General features: G+C 41.5%; 1 protein-coding gene across 2 annotated transcripts in view; it reads right to left on the bottom strand.

Moving 5' to 3' along the window:
- Window positions 1-21,908, bottom strand: part of PRKAR2A (protein kinase cAMP-dependent type II regulatory subunit alpha) — a 93,142-nt gene that overhangs the window by 17,121 nt on the left and 54,113 nt on the right. The window contains exons 7-11 of one of the 2 annotated variants that reach the window (XM_032458556.1): window positions 21,652-21,753; window positions 21,397-21,471; window positions 16,354-16,419; window positions 14,080-14,221; window positions 13,452-13,585 (exon numbers count right to left, since the gene is read on the bottom strand). In XM_032458556.1, the coding sequence (XP_032314447.1) occupies window positions 13,452-13,585; window positions 14,080-14,221; window positions 16,354-16,419; window positions 21,397-21,471; window positions 21,652-21,753 (519 nt within the window). Of the gene's footprint in view, window positions 1-9,695; window positions 13,586-14,079; window positions 14,222-16,353; window positions 16,420-21,396; window positions 21,472-21,651; window positions 21,754-21,908 lie in introns of those variants that run through there. The other variant, XM_032458555.1, reaches the window with a different exon arrangement.

The raw sequence follows: 21,908 nt of genomic DNA, 5'->3' as shown, positions 1-21,908 counted from the left end.
GCTTTAGGACCTGCGGTGGCTATTGAAGCTGCAGAAGAAAAAGCCCAACATGCACCAGTCATTCAGGCCCTCGCAGACAGGCACTGCCCCACCTTCTTCTGCCCACACAGTCTCCGGGTCCAGTGCTCATGAGTAGGGGTGGAGGCTGGACAGGGCAGGGTCTCCCTGGGGGCAGCCCCAGCATTAATTCACTACTCCATTACTTCCATAAGTGCTTACCAAGGGCTGACCTGGGCTAGACACTGGGTACGTGGCAAGAATGGACACAGCAAGAATTCAAATGATTTACAGAGGCCCTACCCTCCAGTGTGGAGTGTGTATGGGAGGCAGGTGAATGATGGATACGACAGACAGTGAAAGAAAAAATAACTTACTATGGGCGACCTGAATACCGTGGAGAAAAGGCAGTAAGCTGACATACAGAGTATGGTGTTTATGTCCAAGGCAGCAGGAAAGGCAGATCTGAGAAGGGGACATCTGAGCTAAGATCAACCCAAAGGCATGGCTGAATAGGGAAAGACCTAAGAGAAGCCATTCCTGGCAGAAAGCATAGCAAGTACAAAGAACCCGAGGAAAGAACAAGTTTGGCTTGTTAGAAGACTATGAAGGAGGTGCTTGGGTTGAATGGAAGAAATAGCTTAGAGCTCAGTGAAAAGGGGAACAGAGCTCAAAGGCATGAGGAAACAGACCAGAGATCTGGAGGCTAAATCCAGGAATCCTGATATACAAATAACAGAAGTCACAGGAGTTAAAGGGATGGATGGAATAGAGGCACCAAACAAACAAATTACAGACGAAAACTTTCCTGACATGAAGAAAAAGCTGTGATTGCATATGGGAGGTATTGACCCAGGCAGTATAAAAGGGAAACACTGTAGTAAAATTCTGAAACTCCAAGGACAAAGAGAACACTGTACAAGCTCCCGGATGGATAAGACAAGTTACCTACCAAGGAAGAAGAGCCAGCTGGTCTCAAACTTGCCCCCTTAATACAGGCACGTTATTTGCCTCCCTCCTATGCCAAGCCAAGGGACACTCCCCATGCCTAGAGAGGGAAGGCAGCCACTGATGGAATGGAAACGTAGTAGAATTTCCAAATTACCAAGGGGGAAAATTAAATGAATGGCATATTCTTAAAGAAGGGAGAGAAAAAAAGGAAAGTAGTAAGTTGGCTGTATGGAATTGCTAGTATTCAACTGTTTTGACCTGCAGAAATGGTAGTTTCATATAGTTCAAATGAATAAAAAGATAAAACCACAAAGTAAAAAATAATAAACAGAGTAATTATGGAATGAGTCGAGTCAAACATCTTTGTCACACTAAATAAGGACACCCGAACCCCCTTTAAAGACCCAGAGACTGTATTAGAAAGACAAAACCCAGCCACACACTATTTATGAGAAAGACACTTGAAACCACAAGAAAAGGCTGAAAATAAAAGAGTGGACAAAGAGTGAGATCAGACCAGCACAAACTAGAAGAGAGCAGGAGAAGCCACATGACATCAGAGAAGGTAGAATTTAAGGTGATAGTCATTGAGCAAAAAAAAAGGGCCATTATATAAAGGAGGCACAATTTATGAAAAATATATGAAATATGAAATAATCGTAAGTCAAAATACATCAGATACTAGTTTTTTTTTTTTTAATCAGGAACTGGACAGGGTTGGCACCAACACTAGTATTGTTACACATTGGCTTAGAGTTCTAGCAAAAGTAGTAAGGCAAGAAAATGAGCTGTTGTAAATATTGAAAGGAAAAAGATTACACTATCTCTTTAGTTAATGCCATGATCGTAAATCTAGAAAATCCAAAGGACTTTCTTAAAAGCTACTGCAGTAAATAGGAGGAAATGTTAAGGTGATAAATATAAGAAAAATATATTTAAAATAATAGCATTTATACAAATAAGCCCCTAGAAATAAATAGAAACAAGAAAAATATTCAGTTAACAATAACAAAACTATAAAATATTTAGGAATAAATTTATTAAGAAAAGTATAGAACTGTTCTAGGTAGGAAGCCTATAAAATCTTATTAAAGGACATGAAACCTATAGAGACATACTCAGTTTGTGATGTATTTTCTGTACTGTCTGCTCAATTTTGCTATGAACCTAAGACTTCTCTAAAAAAGAAAGGATTTTTTTTTAAATAAAAGAGTAACAGTGAGGTAAGTCATTTTATATTTAGTAGATTAGCAAAAGTTAAAAAGAGCTACACCAACCCTGGCTTTCAGGGATATGAGGAAAAGGATTCATCCAAACACTGTTAACAAAGGTAAGATCAGTTATAGCCTTTTTGGAAAGCAATTTGACAAGCCCTAGTAAAATTAAAATGCATATGCTTTTGGACTCTATAATCCCAATCTTGGGATTCTTACTTTTAGAAAAAAAATGTGGTGGGAAAAGTTGCAAAGCAATGGCCCATCCACAGGGGTATGGTTGGTGACATTTTGGTACCTCCATACTGTTCTGGTTACTATGCTGTGTACAAATTACCCAAATTTAGTGGCATAAAACAGTAACATTTATTTTGCTCACGGATTTGCCATTTGGAAAGAATTCAGTGGAGACTGTTCTCTGCTAGATCAGTCTAGGCAGCTTAAAAACTAGGGCTGGAATCATCTGAAGGCCCCTCACTTGGAGTCTGGTATTTGATGCTGGCTGTCAGCTAAGACTTTAGCTGGCACTGGAACACCCACATGTGGCCCCTCCATGTGCCCTGGGCTTCCTCACAACATGGCGGCTAGGTTCCAAGGATGACTGTCCCAAGAGAGGAAGCCAGGTGGAAGCTGTATCATCTCTCCAACCAAGACTCAGAAGTCACAGTGTCATTTCTGCCTTGTCCTATTCATTCTAAGCAAAGCCACTAAAGCCAGGCTGTATCCAAGGAGAGGGAAATTAGACTCCACCTTTTGTTGAGAAGTATCAAAAAATGTGTGGACCCATTTTAAGTTACCATAGGAAAGAAGGAATTGGAATAAATAATACCACTGGATTTGGAGGGCCTGCCACAAAGTTGGGATGTGCAAGAAAAATACAATGCAGAAAAGTGTATACAAAATTATTTACACATATACAACAAAGACAAATCACTCTGTGTAAATGTGTTTATTTATTTATGATTCTATAAGCAAGAAGAAATATAGGGAATATATATCTTGTAAACATGGGTTCCAGAGAGTGACGGTGGTAGAAGGGAGACACAGAGGTGAGCAAAGGAGAAAAAGATAAATGACTGTGTTAAAAGCTAGCAGTTAGGATGGGTTCTCCCTTATGCATTTAATTATAGGTTTTTGTTTCACTCTGTGGACAAACTGATTTTTTTTTGCATTCTTTTTTATTGAAGTTTAGTCAGTTTACAATGTACTAATTTCTGGTGTACAGTATAATGTTTCAGTCATACATACACATACATATATTTGTTTTCATGTTCTTTTTCAACATAGGTTACTAAAAGATATTTATTATAGTTCCTTGTGCTATACAGTATACACTTGCTGTTTGTCTATTTTATATATAGTAGTGAGTATCTGCAAATCTCGAACTCCCAGTTTATCCCTTCCCACCCTCTTCCCCCATAAGTTTGTTCTCCATGTCTGTGAGTCTGTTTCTGTTCTGTAAATAAGTTCATTTGTGTCTTTAGGTTCCACATATAAGTGATACTATATGGTATTTTTCTCTTTCTTTCTGGCTTACTTCACTTAGAATGACAATCTCCATGTCCATCCATGTAGCTGCAAATGGCATTATTTTATTCTTTTTTATGGCTGAGTAGTATTCCATTGTACTTATGGACCATTCATCTGTTGATGGACATTTAGGTTGGTCTCATATCTTGGCTATTGTAAATAGTGTTGCTGTGAACATTGGTGTGCATGTGTGTTTTCAAATTAGAGTTTTCTCTGCATATATGCCCAGGAGTGGAACTACTGGATCATATGGTAAGTCTATTTTTGGTTTTTTAAGGAACCTCCATAGTGGCTGCACCAATTTACATTCTTTCCAACAGTGTAGGAGAGGTTTCTTTTTCTCCACACACTCTCCAGCATCTATCATTTGTAGACTTTTTAATGATGGCCATTCTGACTGGTGCGAAGTGATACCTCATTGGAGTTTTGATTTGCATTTCTCTAATCATTAGCGATGTTGAGCATCTTTTCTTGTGTTTGTTGGCCATATGAAGGTCTCCTTTGGAGAGATGTCTATTTCAGTCTTCTGCCCAATTTTGGATTGGGTTGCTTTTTTTCTATATTAAGCTGCATGAACTCTTTGTATTTTTTGAAAATTAGTCCTTTGTCAGTCATATCATTTGCAAATATTTTCTCCCATTCTGTAGGTTGTCTTTTTGTTGATGGTAACCTTAGCTGTGCAGAAGCTTTTAAGGTTATTAGGTCCCATTTGTTTATTTTTGCTTTTATTTCCATTACTCTAGGTGCTGGTTCAAAAAAAATATTGCTGCAATTTATGTCAAAGAGTGTTCTATATTTTCCTCTAGGAGTTTTATAGTATCCAGTCTTATATTAGGTCTTTAACCCATCTTGAGTTTATTTTTGTGTATGTTGTTAGAGAATGTTCTAATTTCATTCTTTTACAGGTAGCTGTCCAGTTTTCCCAGTACCACTTATTGAAGAGACTGTCTTGAAAAGTGATTTTTTTAGAGAGTCATGTTTAGGTGATAAAACAATCAGGAAAATAATGACTACCTTACTAAAAACTCAGGATAGCACAGGGAGGAATGACTAGAAAAATAAAAGGAAAGAAAAGCAAACTTTGCAGAAGGTTCCCAGTGGGTGGAGTGAAGAGATGGGAGAGGGACCCTGGCCAGGAACCACCTGAAACTCAGCTCAGCAGTGTCCTAGGTGGAGGTATAAATCTGGAGTGACCATGGAGGTAACACCCAAAGTCATGCTGTCCCGGACAAGACTTCCCAGGGAGGGAGGGAGGGAGGAAAACTTAGGGTGGAGCCCTAGGTCGCTTCAACATTTAACTGTTGTCTGGGTTAAACCTGGCAACTGAGTGGGAAGCAGAGCTGGAGAACTGGATGTTCTTGAGAAGATGGTTCTTGAAGAGGGAGGCATCCACCATGGTGATTTCAGCTGAGACTCGAGAGAGCCGGCTTTACCCTCAGCTAGGCATCAGCTCTGTCCACCCCATGTTAACCACTGGAGACTGCATGGGGGGTGGGGAGGGCTGTGACAAATAGGAGGTGAGGAGGCCACTGCTGGTAAGTCTCAAGGCTTTTGTCATGAAGGGAGAACAATGGGGTCAAAGCTAGGGGAGGACGTGGGGAAAAAGGAGGAGCCCAGAGATTCTGACTCATCGCTTCTGTTTTCTCCCTAAAAGCAAGGTTAGGTCATTGCTGGGGGTTAGGTGTCGGGGGGTGCAGAAGGTTAGAGATCAGGGCCGAGGGCCAGGCAGCACTGCCAAGGGCCTGGAAGTAAAGGATGGCAGGGAGGTGCTGATCAGAGACCTCACCTCAGGGATGTAGACAACCAGGCCCCAGGCAGGAATGGCCCAGAGTAAAAAGAAGTTGTCCAAAGGTAGAGGGAGTGAGAGTTGGACCAGGAGGTGGAGGCGGCCCTTCTGTGCTGGGGACTGCAGCTGGGAAGCCCTAAGTTCTGTGTGTGGACAGCTGCGGCTCCCCTGCGGCACTTTATCCCTTCCATGCAGCCCTGGCCTGGGCTGGGGCTGAGGTCGTGCTCCTCCCGGCTAGAGCCTGGGCCAGGGGAGGGGGTGGGGATCAGAGTGCATAGAATTAGAATCAGACATCTCTCGGAATTCTTTTCCCTTCCTGTTTCTCAAACCGAGCTGGCCATTCTCACTCACCCCTACCTCCTCCAGCCTGGACTCCTCCCAGGGTCCCCAGTGCTCAAAGGTTGGATGTGCATCTCTGAGTAGGGAACATGATGTTCCCACCCAGGCAGGGGAGGGACTCAATTCTCAGATGTCCCCCCACCCCTCAGCCAGCCCTGGGACTGGACTACACGGGGAAGGGCTGACTGCAAATCATTCCTTTTTTTAACCCCTAGAACAAAAAGAAAAGGATCCCGCAGGCCCAGAGTGGAGGTGACTCCCAGCACATCCTAGATGCCATACACCCTTGTCACCAGTACATTCAGGGAGCGAAGAGCCTAGTGAGGCAATTGGGGAAACTCCCATTGTGAGGGAAGCCAGCCTGGTCTCAGAAGGCCCTGCATCTGCACTCGGAATGTGCCTTTGCTTGCATGTTGTAAACCTGGCCCTTCAATCAGTTCCCAGATGTGAGGCTAGCCCTCCTGTTACAAATTAATCTTACCCATTTACCAGGCAGGAGGATAACCGACCCTGGTTTTCAGTTGTGAGGCCAGCTCTGTCAGGGAGTAGGGGCTGCTTTTTCCGAGAGCCCGAGATGCCCAGTTTCAAGTGAGCACAATGGGAGAGACCACACTAGCCACTGGGCCCCAGCCCACTACTGTACTTGGGCCTTGGCCCAGCCCAGGCATGTGAAAGGCAAGGCTGAAATCCTCCTGGGGTGATGCCTGTGGGCAAAACCAAGGACCGGGGCTGGGGTGATGGGGGTTGGTGAACACCTTCCTATAAGTCTACCTCTTTCTTTACAATGGAGCAAGCCAAAGCCTTAGATGATGACTCCAACTCATCCTCCTCTGGCTGGCCTTGGGCAGGAACTGCCAGCCTGGAGGAACCATCTTGAGTTTTGAGGTAGAAGCAGTGGTTGAATTTGGGGTCTTGGGGTCATATACTCTCTATCCTCCAACTCCATCCTGGTTGGGAAAGTGCTCTGGCATCTAGAGCTGCCAGGGAGAACAGCCCCTTACCTGGGGTCCAGGCCGATTCCTGGGGGCCTCTGAGCCCGTGTGAGGCTCCATTTCTCATCCCAGGCATGAGGCCAGCTGCACCACTCTGGGAAAGGATGCCAGTGGCCCAAGGTGGCTCATGCAGGGTTCTGATTTGCCTGGAATTGATGCACATCTGCCCCAAAGGCCTCTTCCCTGCCCGCCCTGCAGGCCTAAGACTCAGCTTCAGGTCCCTCACTCCTTCAGCTGCCTGGGTTGGGCTCATGGCAGGCAGGGGAGTATACCATATGTGTCTCTTCATGCCCAGGCCCTTCATTTTCAGAATAAAAATGTCCAGTTTAACTATGCTTGAATGTTATGCTGGAAAATGCTGGTTTGCTCATCTGGTGGGTCTGGACTTTAGCTTTTCCTTTTAACTAGAAAAAAAACCAACTGCATACCTTGTCTCCTCTTTCTGGGGGTTGGAGGACCTGGCCAGAGAGGAGATTGCTGGATCCCAGCTTCCAGAAGCATACACAGTGACTTTTGACCCTTGCCTCAGTGCAATTCTGCAGAGGGAGGAAGGGGTGAGCCCATGGCCAAGAAGGCCATGGAGATTTGGTTCATACCATTTGTTTCAACTGCCTTCCCCAAGAATTGACTGGCAAATACCCATTCTTCTGCCTATCAGGATGGACTGATTGGTCCCTGCTGGCTTTTCTAGTGTCTGGGGTAGCTCTCAATCCCCCTTTGGTTTCACATTCCAGCCTGGCCAGCCTCCTGCCTCGTAGTCTTCAAATGGGCTTGACTCTGTGTACTTAAGCCAGATTACTGGTTTTTAAAAATAGAATGAAGTGCCCACAGGATCAAGGATTCTATCTGCGAAGAAGTCAAAGAGGAAGGGGTAGAAATGTCACAGAAAAATTTCCATAAAACTTGGTTCTTAGCACATCATCACAGAAGGAAACCTAAGTCAGAAAGGCATCTCCAGCCAACCTTCACTTTGATGTTTATTTAGGATAACTAGCATGAAGATGACAACTTCTGAGGAGTCTTTGCCTGGAGGGAATCTTCCTTAAAATCTTCAGTCTAGTCTTTTTCCTTTGACAGCTTCCCTGACACTTCTGTAACCAGCATTATGTGAGGCAAGCTAAAAGAGCGGGGACATTGCACGCTTGTGTGTCCAAACTACTCATTTTAAGAAGAGGTGGGGCGTTGGGGGATTGGGGGAGTGAGGAGGGAGAACTGTGGAGGGTATAGCTCAGTGGGAGAGTGCGTGCTTAGCATGCACGGGGTCCTAGGTTCAATCCCCAGTACTTCTGATAAAAAAATAAGTAAATAAATAAACCTAATTACCTCCCCCACCCCAAAAAAAATCCCTGAAAAACAACAACAAAAAAGAAGAAGTGGGAGCCATATAGGGAAGAGCAGCATGACTAAGGGCAACAGCAGGCACTGGAACCATGATCACCTTCAAACTAGGAGACTGGGGCTGCTGTTTATGTGAGTCCAGAAACATGAGGATAAGCCCCAGAGCACTGGATGAAAGGCCCAGGAATGCCCTGGAAGACCCCAGTTAGCATTACTCTTGATAATTCCTGGAACTTAAACAGTGTCAGGAATGTCCACAGCAGGCAAACAAGATTCTGTTCAATGACCAAATAAGCTGGGTCAGGCCTAATTTCTGACATTCTGATTCAGAACTTGGATAATACTCATTTGAATTCACAACTGACTATTCAATACGTTCCTGGTTGACACTCTGCATTTTCCCAATCAGGTAACAGTATGTATCACTGGCCATTATCTGTGATAAGGCATTTGTCTGTAGACAGGATGGGTAAAGGAAGCAAAATTCATACTTAACATGAATGATGACTTGTGAAACAACCTCAATTTCCTTAACCACTTTAAAAGTAACACTGTTTTAATTCTGTTGTTAAAAAATTGATGCACTAAGATCACTGAGGATATATTCAGGTAATTGTGATGGGACAAACTTCTAGCTCCCTGTTAGAGCATACGTAAAAGGCAAAGTCCTCATGTGATGTTCATTCTTCAAGACTGAGACTGTGGACAATATGATCTTGTCATTATCCCAGCACTTCTGAACGGTTCATAGCAATACAACCACCAAAAAACACAAAGGCCAAACCATATTTAATTTTTAAAGCCTTGAAATAAGGCTAGTTTGGCTTTGAGGGTTCAACTACCAGTTTCTCGGGCCCCACATGGGAGTTTTGTATATTCACCCATTACTTGGCCCTTTTGTACTGCCAGGTGAAGGCAAGATCAAACTGGAACACGAGTTTGTTACAGAATGAGCTTCCTTTGGTCACTGGGAAAGAAACTGTAGGTATAGAGGACTCTCACAGAGTCATTGCTAGTGCTGGTTATAGCCCTGTTACAGAGAAGGAAATCATTAACATTGTCAGATAGGAGACGCTGACTCTCCCAAGTAAGAGAGAATTTTCCTGCCTGACTGACTTCAAACTGGGACATCAGCTCTTCCTGGGTCTTGAGCTGCCAGCCTTTGGATGGGAACTACACTGTTGGCTCTCCTGGTTCTCGGGTTTTCAGACTCAGACTGGAATTAAACCTCAGCTCTCTTAGGTCTACAGGTTGCCAATTCACCCTGCATATCTGTGTGATCCAATTCCTTATAATAAATCTCTTTATACACACACCACACACACACACACACACACACACACACACACTCTCTCTCTCTCTCTCTCTCTCTCTCTCTCTCTTTCCATTGGTTCTGTTTCTCTGGAGAACACTAATACATATATACTCAGGCCTCCTCTAATTTTCAAGACCTCACACCCCAAGATACAATAATGTATCTGCCAGATGAATACTTTGCTGGCCTAGAGCCCTAAAACGAGAGGACAAACACATAACACAAGGCTGCACTGTAGTTTCAGACATGATTTGTCAGCCTTTATTAACCAAGAGCAAAGCCAAGCCCTAGAGTTTCCTTTTAAAAAACCCAACCTTGTTTATGGCAAACAATGATTTAGTTATATGGTCAATACTATAGAGCAAGAATTGATCACTTTCTAATCACTTATTCTTCTGAGATTAAAATACAATGTAAAACAGGTTAAAATAAGATTCTCCCTAATGATTTAAAAATAATTCCAATTGAAAGACATTTCAAACACTACATGTAGAATTCAGAACCAAAAAAAGACCATAAAACATTTTTACCTTTGAGGTAGCACAATGATGCTGAATTAGATTTCTTTTATTACAATGAGCTTAAGAAAACAATGAGGAATCTACCTTCTGCTCAAGGTGGGCTAAATGGTTTTCTGCAAATCCCCCATGAGTTTAGTGACAGTTTTCTCCTTTTTTTTTTTTTTTAAGTATAAAGATAGCCCTACAGTATGTAAAAGGAAACCCATGGGAAGGCTGCTTCCCATAAAATAGACGTTAGAATCATTGAGGAACGTCAGCAGTCAAGACAGGAGGAACAAGAGGTAATCGTAGTGAAAAACCAAAACAACTTGTATCTTGGCAAGACTGGTTTACAAGTGCATGTCAAGAACAAAATTCCAACATCAGCCAACTGAAAACAGAAGATAAAAGATGACATTCATGGGTCTTGTTCTTTTTCCTCTGTGCAAAAATGCTCTTTCAATTTTACTAAATGAGAGAGATTGTACGCTGTGACACGACATGGATATGCTATGTGTCCAGGGGCTGCTGGGTGCCAGCGGCACCTCTCACTGACTACTCTATCATTGTGACTGGAGAAGCTGTGCAATAAAGGGATGAACATGACCTCTCCTGGCTGGAGAATCATTTCTTGCCACTTTGCTGCTGAATTTGCTCACTAAACTGTTCAAAGAAAAGCTCCATCCTGATTTCTGAGAATCTACTGCAATTACATGTAACACAATTATATGTAAGGATGACTAAGAGGAAGAGTGCACAAACTCTTTCTTCAGAGAATACAACTGAAAGAGAAGAGTGGGTGTGAAAACTGGGGGCAGAAGGAAGAATAATACTGCAGGTTGGACCTCAAGGCCCTCAGGAACGTTCTCCACCATGTGAAATCAATAGCAAAGCCAGAAAAGAGAGTGTGAAGCTCTAACCCACAGAAGAGAACAACATAAAACAACTATCAAAAAGACCTCTTCCCAACACCTGCTCCTCCCTGTGAGGCTCAACTATCCGTGCAGGGCTTGCTCAGCACAATGTGGACACCAGAGTCCCAAGTCGAACTTGGTCTGCCACCTTCGATTCCCTATGCTGCAAAGAGAACTGGAACACTGTCCAACTCCTGGCACTTCGATAATGGCTGTGCCCTTTTCACACACACCGGTCCCTGTAAAGTCTCTCTCAAGCCAGACCCTCAAGGAGCCGTATGTGCAGTAAGGATCTGGACTGATTATCCATATGTCAATCTGCAGTTAGAGCAGGAGGACTCAAACCTGATGATTTCTACTCTGTAAAACAGAAACCATCAGTAAGTCAGGGGTGTCAAAGAGGCTTCTATGAAGGGGAGGACTAAACTGGGATGTTCAAGAGGGCAGGATGAGAAGTCCCATCCCTAGCAGCCTTCAGGAGTGACTGGCTCAGAGTTCACAGCTGGCATGGAGTGGGGGGTACAAAGAGGACGTCTGCTCAGTGTTTAAACAGAGTCCTCACATAGTCTGGGGCTAGAACTCTGTGTCACTCCTGAAGCCCAATGTACCTGTTAACCTGTTTAAGAAACAGGTGTGGTTCTTGTCTGCTAAAGTGCAAGATCTGCTTTCTTAATTTATTTGATAATAAAGCAATCCCATAGAAAAGAAGAACCTTGGAAAACAGTAGGGAAAAACCACATGGGCTTTCCCAGTACTAGCTGCCTGTTTTGGAGTATCAGTTACAACCTTTCACAATTCTGAGAGCTGCGACACAGGTTACCTAGGGCAGTTTGACGGAGTCCTTCTGCTTTCACTTCACAGAGCACAAGAAAAAGGGAGAACTGACCAAGGTTGTGATAGGTCACTATTCTGGAAATCTTCCGACCATATTGTCCATGGCAAGAGCAGACAGTCTGGCTTATGAGTCATGACAGTGGATGGTGACTGTGTGGGCTCCATCATTATCAACAGGAACAACTTAAGCCCCAGCACATAATAATCTCGTAGGGATTTATTAAGTTATACAAGGTAAAAAAATTTATATTGGAAAGGGCCTCTTGATTTAATATAAACTTGGCTATGACATCCAAATTTATCTTTGTGTAAATTTCACACTGCTCTTAGGATCTCTTGTAGCATCTGATTCTGGGTCATTCTGAAGGAAAAAAAAATTCATTCTGAAACATATCTAGTTAATTATGATAATACATCAGAATTCTACCTGATATAATCAAAAGGTTAAAAAAGATTTTAAAATACCAACTAAATTACTTTCCTCTGGGATTAATGATTGGAACCCCAAATATCCCAACATCTTAATTAGAAAGGTTTCTGCAGTAATTCTACAAAATTGTAAATGACGCTGATTTTTGAAAACTAACGAAAAGAGTTAGTCTTTAGGATAAATGCCTGAGTCAGCTGACAAACTGATATATATGACCAAGGGGACTTCTGTAAAAGAGAAATAATCTTTTTTCAAAAAAATAGCTGCTTCTTCTTTAAAGAGTTTAAAAATTGATAGTTCAACAGCAAAGCTATGCAACAACTCAGGAGTAGAAGGAAAGCGCTCTCTTTGCTGGCACACTGCCATTAGCCGGTAGGCACAACTGGAAACAAGAGATGGCAGGAGTTGCCCAGGAAAGTATTTGGGTCAGATACAGTGGTGGCACTCCCAGACCCTGGCTCCTTGCAAATGGACAGCAATTCACTCATGTAAACTGCACAGAGATTAAACAAAACAAAACAAAGTCTACTAAAACAAAACAAAACAAACTCCCCCAACCCAGAAAACCTCCCTGGCTCTCTGCTACCTGAAGAATGTGCCAAAACCAGTTTTCTGCTCTACCATGAGTCCCGATGGCTGATTAGTGTGCTTTGGAGTGCTGATCTGCTGGGTCCTGGGCAGGGCCGGTCCCTAAGCATCACTGAGAGTTTGGAGACAGCTGTCATGTGTGCCGCTGTCAGCAGACAGTACAATGCCACAGGACCCCACAGACTTCCATCACATTGACCACCATTTTTGTCGGTAAAATCAAAGGCTACAATTGTGAACAAATGTGGACTTTCTCATAGGACAAATGAGGAGATGGAAGGCTACAACATGTCCTCCCTTGAGAAAGGTTGAGGGGAGGTGTCTACAGTTATACAACAGGTTTGTGCCAACCTGCGGTAACTTCTAAAAGCAACAGTAGCAGCAAGAGAGAAAAGGAAGATGTTTACACTTTGGACTTTGTATCAGGCACTTAAATTGTTGGAGAGACATGCCATTTTGAACCAAAGATGTGAAAACTGGGTTGGGGTAATCATTACAAGTGGTCTAATAATGGGCTTTCAGAAGCAAAGTGGAGGTGTGGGTTGAACCTCTACCCATCCTTTAGTGCTGACTTTCAAGTTTTCTAAATGCCCACGGCCATAGCAATGGCAGCGGCGGTGGCAACAGCAGGAACAGTTCCGTCGTCTCTACTTTCTGTTTGTGTTCTGTGGCTGACCGGAAGGTTTTGGTGTCACACTGAGAAGGCTCCTGGGTGTGGCATACCTACTGCCCAGGATCGATCAGATCCATGCTGGAGCCAAACATCTTCACCAGCTGTTCCTCATAGTGAGAGATGTTCCTCTTCATGATGTCCATGCAGGGCCCCAGAAGCCTCTCAAATGCTTGAACATCCATAACTGCATTGTTAAAAAGAGGTGGGGGAGAGAATAAACTCTCTACACCAACAATTCAAAGTCATTTCCCTTGTATAAACCTTTTCTTCAACTTATCCACTCACGTTATAGGAATTAGACTTTTGGATACTCGGCACTTGGGAAAAGAAGGGATGTTTCTACACAGCAGGACTATGTCATCTAAGTCAGAGACTGTGTAGAGCTCAGTAACACCTATTCTCTCTGTCCCCACACAGCCCTGGACACCTGCCTCCATTACTGCCCTTTCCACACAGCCAGGGGGCCTATATGCCTGTCTTGCTCACAGCCTACTGTCAGTGCTCAGAAATGTTTGCTAAAACATTTCTATTTCTATTCACCCATTTCTGGTTGGTCACACAAACTGTTCAAGCCTAGATGTGAGTGAGAGCTAGTGGAGTAAGTCAAGGCTTGCCAATGGGAAAAAATACTGCATATTAGAAAAAAGAATGCATTAATGCATAAAGAAATTTTCTTACCTAAGCATTTGACATCTCCCACTGCATAAGCTGAAGCAGCTCTGGGTTTGTTGGTGACCAGTGCAAGCTCTCCAAAGTACTGCCCCTTATGGCAACGGGCAATCTCGACCTCCTGGTTCCCACCATCCTTGTTTGCTTTAGTCTAGAACAGGTAGAGAACATGACCTGGGCTGATTCCAGAATCACAACTAGGCATGTCCAGTTGCACACACTTGCATTCCTTTTCAGTACACTAAACACAATTATCTAGAAATTCACTTTGCAGAGACTCTAACTGTACCATGTAAACTGCATGTGTTAATCTCAGCGGTCTACTCTAATCAGAAGAGTTGGCTTTTACCTGGGGCTTCATCAAAGTCCTAACACCTTTCAAGTAATGGCTAAATATCAAGAGGTAAGGTGAAGGCCATTTTCCTTGGAAGATTTATATATATATATGACATATTAATATATTTATTTACATATATGATATATTAATATAACACATAAAGTAATATATAATATTATATGTTAATATACTATAAATTACTATATATTAACATATACATATAATATATGGCACAGGGGAGAAGACAAGATCTTTTGCTAATTCTTTCTAAACAATGTCAATGCTTCTCTTAGGTAAAGAATCACAATCCTGAGCTACTTCTTTCTGATTTGAGGCCATGCTTTTCTCAGACAATACTTTACAGTGACAAATTTTATTTTTAGGTACTGTCTGCATCTTAGGTTAGTGGTCCCCGTACCACATTTGTAGAAGAGTTAAGTAACTTTAAAAAAAATAATGTTCAACCTTGCAATTTGGTAGTTTAAGAATCAAGCAGGTTATACTTGGTAACTATCAGATTACTGAAAATAATATACTATATTTTACTTACTATCTAGAGTTTCTTATTTTTTTTAATGAATCCATCTGCCAAGCTAAGCAATAATTTTTTAAATAAAAAATTATTTATAACTTATTACTAAGAATTAGTCTCAGTCTCTAAGAACCACTTTGTGTTATGGACAGATAAATTTTTTGAAGGTTAATTTAGAAAAATATACAAAAGTGCCACACTAGCTTACACAGTTTGTCTTTTCCTCCCTCCACACTTCTGCCCTGACATGTTAGTTCTGAGGTCAATCTGCCCCTTCTGAGTCAATGCTCTCTCTCCAATTTCTGTTGTATTCTCTGGGACTGCAGACATGTTCGTGTCCACCTAGTCACTTCTCTAGAGTAGCACTTATCACACTGTACTGTGAACACCAGCCCCCTGGGGGTTCTGATACAATGCAGATTCTGATTCAGTAGGTCTGGAGCAGAGCCCGAGACTCTGAATTTATGACAAACTCCCCCTTCCCCAACCCAGTGCTACAGCTGCTGGACACACACATCCACACTATGCTGTGATTAATAGGTGTCAATGAATATGTCAGAAATGCATAAACATATATCAGTAGTCCAAAAACTATAAATTAAAAAATATTTTTAATTAGGAATAAAGCCATCTTATAGTCAGTAATCATTTTTTTCTTTCTTTCTCCATACTTAACTTTTATAAAAAGCATTCTGTAAAAGGTTTCATACTAGGTTGATTTAGTATTATATATAACTATTTTGACAAATTATTTATTCTTTTTTAACATTTTTTATTAATTTATAATCATTTTACAATGTTGTGTCAAATTCCAGTGTTCAGCACAATTTTTCAGTCATACAGGAAATATACACACTCATTGTCACATTTTTTTTCTCTGTGAGCTACCATAAGATTTTATGACAAATTATTTATTCTTAAAAGAAATCGAAACAGGAAATCTGATGATGATGGATTTTTGGTAAGAGTCACTCTTCCCAACTACAGGTCATCAGTTTTCTTGGTCCCCCTATCACCAGATGGCCATGATAATAATTGTCCTAGAGACCTCCCTTCCTTGTGCTCTAAAAGGAACATTTTTTTCATACTTAACACCCACATTTTTTTTACTAGAAAATTTCCCCATTTTCTATTAGGGTACTTATCTTTTTCCTACTGATTTACAGGCCAATATTTTTCATGTCATTAATTACATAACAGAGGAAAAGGCAATAGGAACAAGAAAAATATATACTAAATCTTTATCAATGAATGGGCTTAAAAACCAGTCTTTGCCAGTCACACATCTCACAAAACAATGATGGTTTTGGTACACTAAACATAGTTCACATTATTTAAACCAGTTACTTTCTGTGCATACACCTGACATCTGGATCTCCCCTGGCATAACTCACACCACAGCTCATAAACTCACCTTGCTTTTAATCAAGATGCTCACTTCGCCGGATGCTATAATGTAAAAGCTATCAGCCTTTTCACCCTGAAAAGGGAGAGGAGGTCAGGTCAGAGCCATACATATGTACTGAAGAGGGACACAGAAATAGATCATTTTTTCATGACACGAGCTCCAATTTGTATTTATTTTCCAAAACTATAAACCAACCAATGGCTAACAAATTCAGAACAAAGCGAGAGGATATCAATTAAACTATGACTGACAAATATCTCTCACTTCCTAACATGGAATATTCACACTTGTCTCCATGAATATGCTAACTGGCAACTGCACAGAGCATTGCTATTCTTACTGCTCATGTTGGTCTTCTACTGAAACCTATGACAAGGGGTCAGTAGCCAAGACTGTCACTGACTGTATCAAGGTGACTCCTGACTAGCCCTGGGTCATGAGGCCCAGGGATAATCTTGACCATCAAATGTAGCACTCTAGAGGACAGCGCAGATATGGAGAAAGCCCTGTCTTGATGAGGGAAGTGTTTTGTTGTTGGTTGATGTCATCTTTATGAGCCTCAGGCTTTTCTTTGCTTGTTTTAATTTTAAACCACTTAGCTGAACCAGTCATTCAGGTAATTCAACAAGTAATTAACTGTTTATTATATACCAGGCACTGTTCTAATAAGCATGTGAGATAAATCAGTGGACAAACAATATTCCCACCCTTGTGGAACTTACAGTCTGGTAGGGTAAACAAACGAAGTGACCCACATAATTAATCAGTAAGTTACACTGCTGAACTGGAAGGCAGTAAGGACTCTAGGAAAAAGTAGAGCAGGGAATATGGGATCTGGAGAGCTGGGGGAGGAGATGTTATAATATTCAATAGAGCTTCATTGAGTGGGTGAGATTTGAGCAAAGGCTGGAAGGAAGTGAGAGGTAGGCAAGCAGATACGAAAGATGAGGCTTTTAGACATACTTCAGTCTCAGATCGCTCACTTAACTTCTGGAGCTATGACCATCTATGTTAAATAATTCAGTGCTAATTATGTGCTCTCATTCCCTGTGGGTCTTATGTCTTCAGTGAGAATCTATACATCTTCTGAGCATTCATAAGACTTCACGTCCTTCGACAACCACACAGAGCTCTAAGCAGGCACCATACAGAGCTGTGGCTGACATTCTGGGGTCAATCTCGTGCCACGTTACCATGTAATAATCACTGCTCCATGTGAGTGAAAAGCCACAGCTTTAGAAAGGGGTGTCTGTGGGTCCCCCTGCTGCTATGTTGGGTAGGTACCCTACATTCAGCAGAGCCAAATTACCAAGAAGCTCTAGCATGACAAAAATAGCTTCATGAGAGGAGTTGATGAAGGATGGGAAGCCATGGAGGAAACTAAAGAGAAGTCAGAGGAAGGGTCACCAAGAGGGAAGATTGTTTCTATGTCCAAGAAGAGAGTTTCATAAATGACGATGTAATTACTAGTGTTCAGTGCTGCTGGGAGATAAAGAGTAATAAAGATTCAAATGTATGGAAACACCCTGGTGACCAAGAATAGGGTGGTGAATGGTAGAGAAAAGCCAAAAAAGTCACAGGTGGTAGAGGGCGGTGCCTGAGCTGTTTGTTTAGATAGATATATGACATCCATAATTTAAAGTGCTTACTTCAAGGACTGAGGGAATATGCATGCAGGCAGCAGTCCTGGGGGCTGGCTTCCGGTACAGACCTGGGACCTGCAGAAGTTGCTGGCATCCTAACCCCGCCCAAGCAAAAGCTGCAATAGAGGCTGCTGGGACAAAGGGTCACATTTTGGATAGATGCTGCTGGTACCAAATGTGAGTTTAGTTCCATTCAGGGAACTGGGGAACCAGTACAGCTATTGAACCTTTCCTACTGCAGGCAAAGAAACCTGTGTCATCTCAAAGTGTAAATCACAGGAAAGGTACAGGGATCACTTCTTATTTACTTTTTATTTTTTTTTTTTTTTGGTTTGGCTTTTTGTTTTTGGAGGGGGGAGAGGTATTTAGGTTTTTATTCATTTCAATGGAGGTACTTGGGATTGAACCCAGGACCTCGTGCATGCTAAGCATGCACTCTGCCACTGAGCTATACCCTCCCCCTAGGTATCACTTAATAGTTAGCCTGGGCCTCCTGCATAGCCCCCTGCTGTGGCTGGTCTTACATTCCTCTGCTCTCACATATTTCTTTTTTTTTTACATTTTTTATTGATTTATAATAATTTTACAATCATAATATTTCTATTGAACAGTGCTTGCCTACAAGTAAAATAGGAGAAAATCTCACTGATTGTGCAAAGAACTTTTTTTTAAAATAGAGCACAAAAAGAATGAATTACAAGAGAAAAAAATAGCAAACTGGACTCATCAAATTTTTTTAAACTTTTGCTTTTTAAAAGATATCATTAATAAAATGAAGAGACAAGCTATAGACACATTTTGGGAGAAATATTTGCAAACCATTTCCCTGATAAAGGATTTGTACTCAGAATACATAAAAAACTCTTACAACTCAGTAATACGAAGCCAAATGACCTAATTTTAAATAGGTCAAAAGATGTGCACAGACACTTCACCAAAGACCACATGGATGGCAAGCAACCACAGGAAAAGATCCCCAACAACATCAGACATCAGGGAAATGCAAAATAAAACCAAAATGAGATATCACTTCATACAAAAATGGTTAAAAATTAAAGATACTAATACTAAGTGCTGATGAGGATACAGAGCAATTGGAACTCTCGAACACTGTGAAATGGTAGACATTTTAAAAACCAGTTTGGCAATTTGTTAAACATACATTTACCACACGACTCAGCAATTCCATAAAAACGTCCATACAAAGACTTGTATGTGAATGTTTATTGTAGCTTTATTCATAGTTGCCAAAAACTGGAAAGACCCCAAATGTCCCTCAACTGGTGAATGGAAAGACAAAATATGGTACATCTACACAATGAAATACTACTCAGCAATAAAAAGGAATGACTCTCTGATACGTACAACAACATGGATAAATCTCAAAAACATTATCCTAAGAGGAAGAAGTCAGACACAAAAGACTACATTGTTATATGGTTTCATTTATAAGAGGAATTTCTATACTGATAGAAAGCAGATCAGTGGTTTCTAGGAGTAAGGGGGTCGGGGAGGGGACTGACTAAAAATGCAAATGAGGGAACTTTCTTGGGTGAGAGAAATGCCATACACTATTATTATAAGGGTGGTTATAAAACTCTAAATTGTATATTTAAACTTGGTAATTTTAGGGGGAGGGTATAGCTCAGTGGTAGAGTGCGGGCCTAACATGCATGAGGTCCTGGGTTCAATCCCCTGCACTGCCATTATAAACAAACAAACCTAATTACCATCCCCCCCAAAAATTAAAAAAAAAATTAAACTTGGTAATTTTATTGTATGTAAAATATACCGTAACAAAGCTGACCACATAAATAAACAAAACAGCATAAAGCACAGCTTCTGCAGTAGGTCTGCGGTGGGGCCCAAGAACTGACATTTCTAACAATTGCTAACATTCCTACATGAAGCCACTAGTCCAGGGACCTCACTTTGAGAACCCTTGGTCCAGAGACACTGCCAAAAGGGGTCTATAATAAGCTGGGTATCATCTTAATTTGTGTCCATTCTGTACCACCACCTAGCATGTCTATCTTCAAGAACACAGACATCCCAGAAAAATACTGTAGCTTTTCACACCTCTTGACATACTTACTGAAAATCTCTTGACAAATCTCTTGACATACCTCCTGAAGGCCTAAGGCTTTCAGGATGAAGGAGAAGTCCTTTGGGGATAAATTAAAATACCTCAGGTTCAGAAGCAAATGTGGCCAGTCAATATGTCCCATTCCCGCAACTCACCCTACATTCTTACCGTACCAGGATACTTGCCCTGGAAGACAGCTCACACCCACAGGCCTCTGCACATATTGTTCTCTTGCATTGAAAGACCTTTCCCTGACCTCAGCTGCTGAAACTGTACCTGTTCTTTAAGCTTAACTCAAATGGTGTTTCCTCCATGAAACCATATGCAATACTTCCTTTTCTATGTTTTCACTGTCATTCATATGCTCCTTCATAGCACTTGTATCTGGTCCTACCTGTCTACCTTAATAAATGTTTACAGAATCAAACCAATTACTAATCAAAAGAATTATTAACCATGGGGATATCTAGAAAACAAAGGCACTTAGGGGGGAAAAAAAGGCATTTAGAGATGCCACTAAGAGTAGACATCATTTTTTGGTTAGTCGTTTTTCTCTGGGAGCATCTCTCTCTCTCCTTCTGTGATAAGCCTGACTAATCCCTGTGGTACTGGTCGGGCAAGCTCCAGTCACAGGCCCCAACAGGGCTGAGGACTTAGGCTTGACTAATCTGAGTCCTCTTTCTAGCCCCAGCTCTGGGTTCAAGGAAGGACACATTCCCTAACCCAGACCAACAAGTTATCTTCCCAGTAATCTTGCCAAAACCATAAGAAGAGTTTTACCCCTGGAAAAGTCTGTAATATCGTTTACATATAATTAAAAACGTAAACATAGTAGACAAGAAAAATTATTACACAGCACTCATCATAATGTTCTAGTTCCTTGTGTGCTGATTCTTATAGTACCCAAAAATAACATGAGAAAAAGGCACAAAGGAAACACTAAAGACACCTTACAAATCTGAAGACTGAAGACTCTGGTTTGTGTTGGATTACCTTAGAGGGCACTTTGTGCCAAACATAGCAAAGATAAAGGGCACAACCCTTCGATCTCCAAATTTTGACAGCAATGAACGAGGCTTACTCAGGATTAAAAGAAAATGACACCCAAGAGAACAAACACCAGAAGCCAAGGAAAGGTGAACGGAGGCAAGAGACATGTATATGTCAGTGAGATGAACGCCAATGGTCTTCAGAAGACTCTGTAGGAAGTGTGCCTGAGTACCTCACAACATGAGCTCTGAAAGTGAGAGGACAATGACGCACTAGTCCTTCAGGAGGTGACTTCCAGGAAAGGAGGCCCTGCACAAGGCCCCCACTCACCTGAGTGATTATGCGCTCTCCATCCTTATAGATCTTCTCTCCTATTACATCCACGATCTTCATTCGTTCTGACACCTGAAACAATGGATATACTCGCAAATTACAAGGAAAAGACCTTAACGGAAAGTCACCAATAGTATATCTGTACAACACAGAAATGGGCTAAAACAGCATGGTTTTAAAAAACTAACAAGAGGATAATTTTAATAGCTTTTTTCTTAAACTCCCACAGACTCATTCAAATAGACTTTTTACCTCTAGTGATTTAAGGAGTGGCACAGATTCAATAAATGATTCAAACATCTTCCTCTTTTTTGCATTGTTTTTCACTATGATTCTTCTAAAAGTCACACGGTCCTACAAGAAAGAATATGAAAATTCTGATAAGTGTCTATGTAAGAGAACGTGTACGGTTTAATTAACTAGGCCACAGCAAATGTTAGAGGTCTATGGAAGGTACTGGGTCAACTGAGTGTTTAATGATATCTCAATCTGAGTCATCACGGGAAGAA

The sequence above is a fragment of the Camelus ferus genome, chromosome 17, assembly GCF_009834535.1.
Source record: "Camelus ferus isolate YT-003-E chromosome 17, BCGSAC_Cfer_1.0, whole genome shotgun sequence".
Lineage (NCBI taxonomy): Eukaryota > Metazoa > Chordata > Mammalia > Artiodactyla > Camelidae > Camelus > Camelus ferus.
This window is presented reverse-complemented; position numbering and strand designations above follow the sequence as displayed.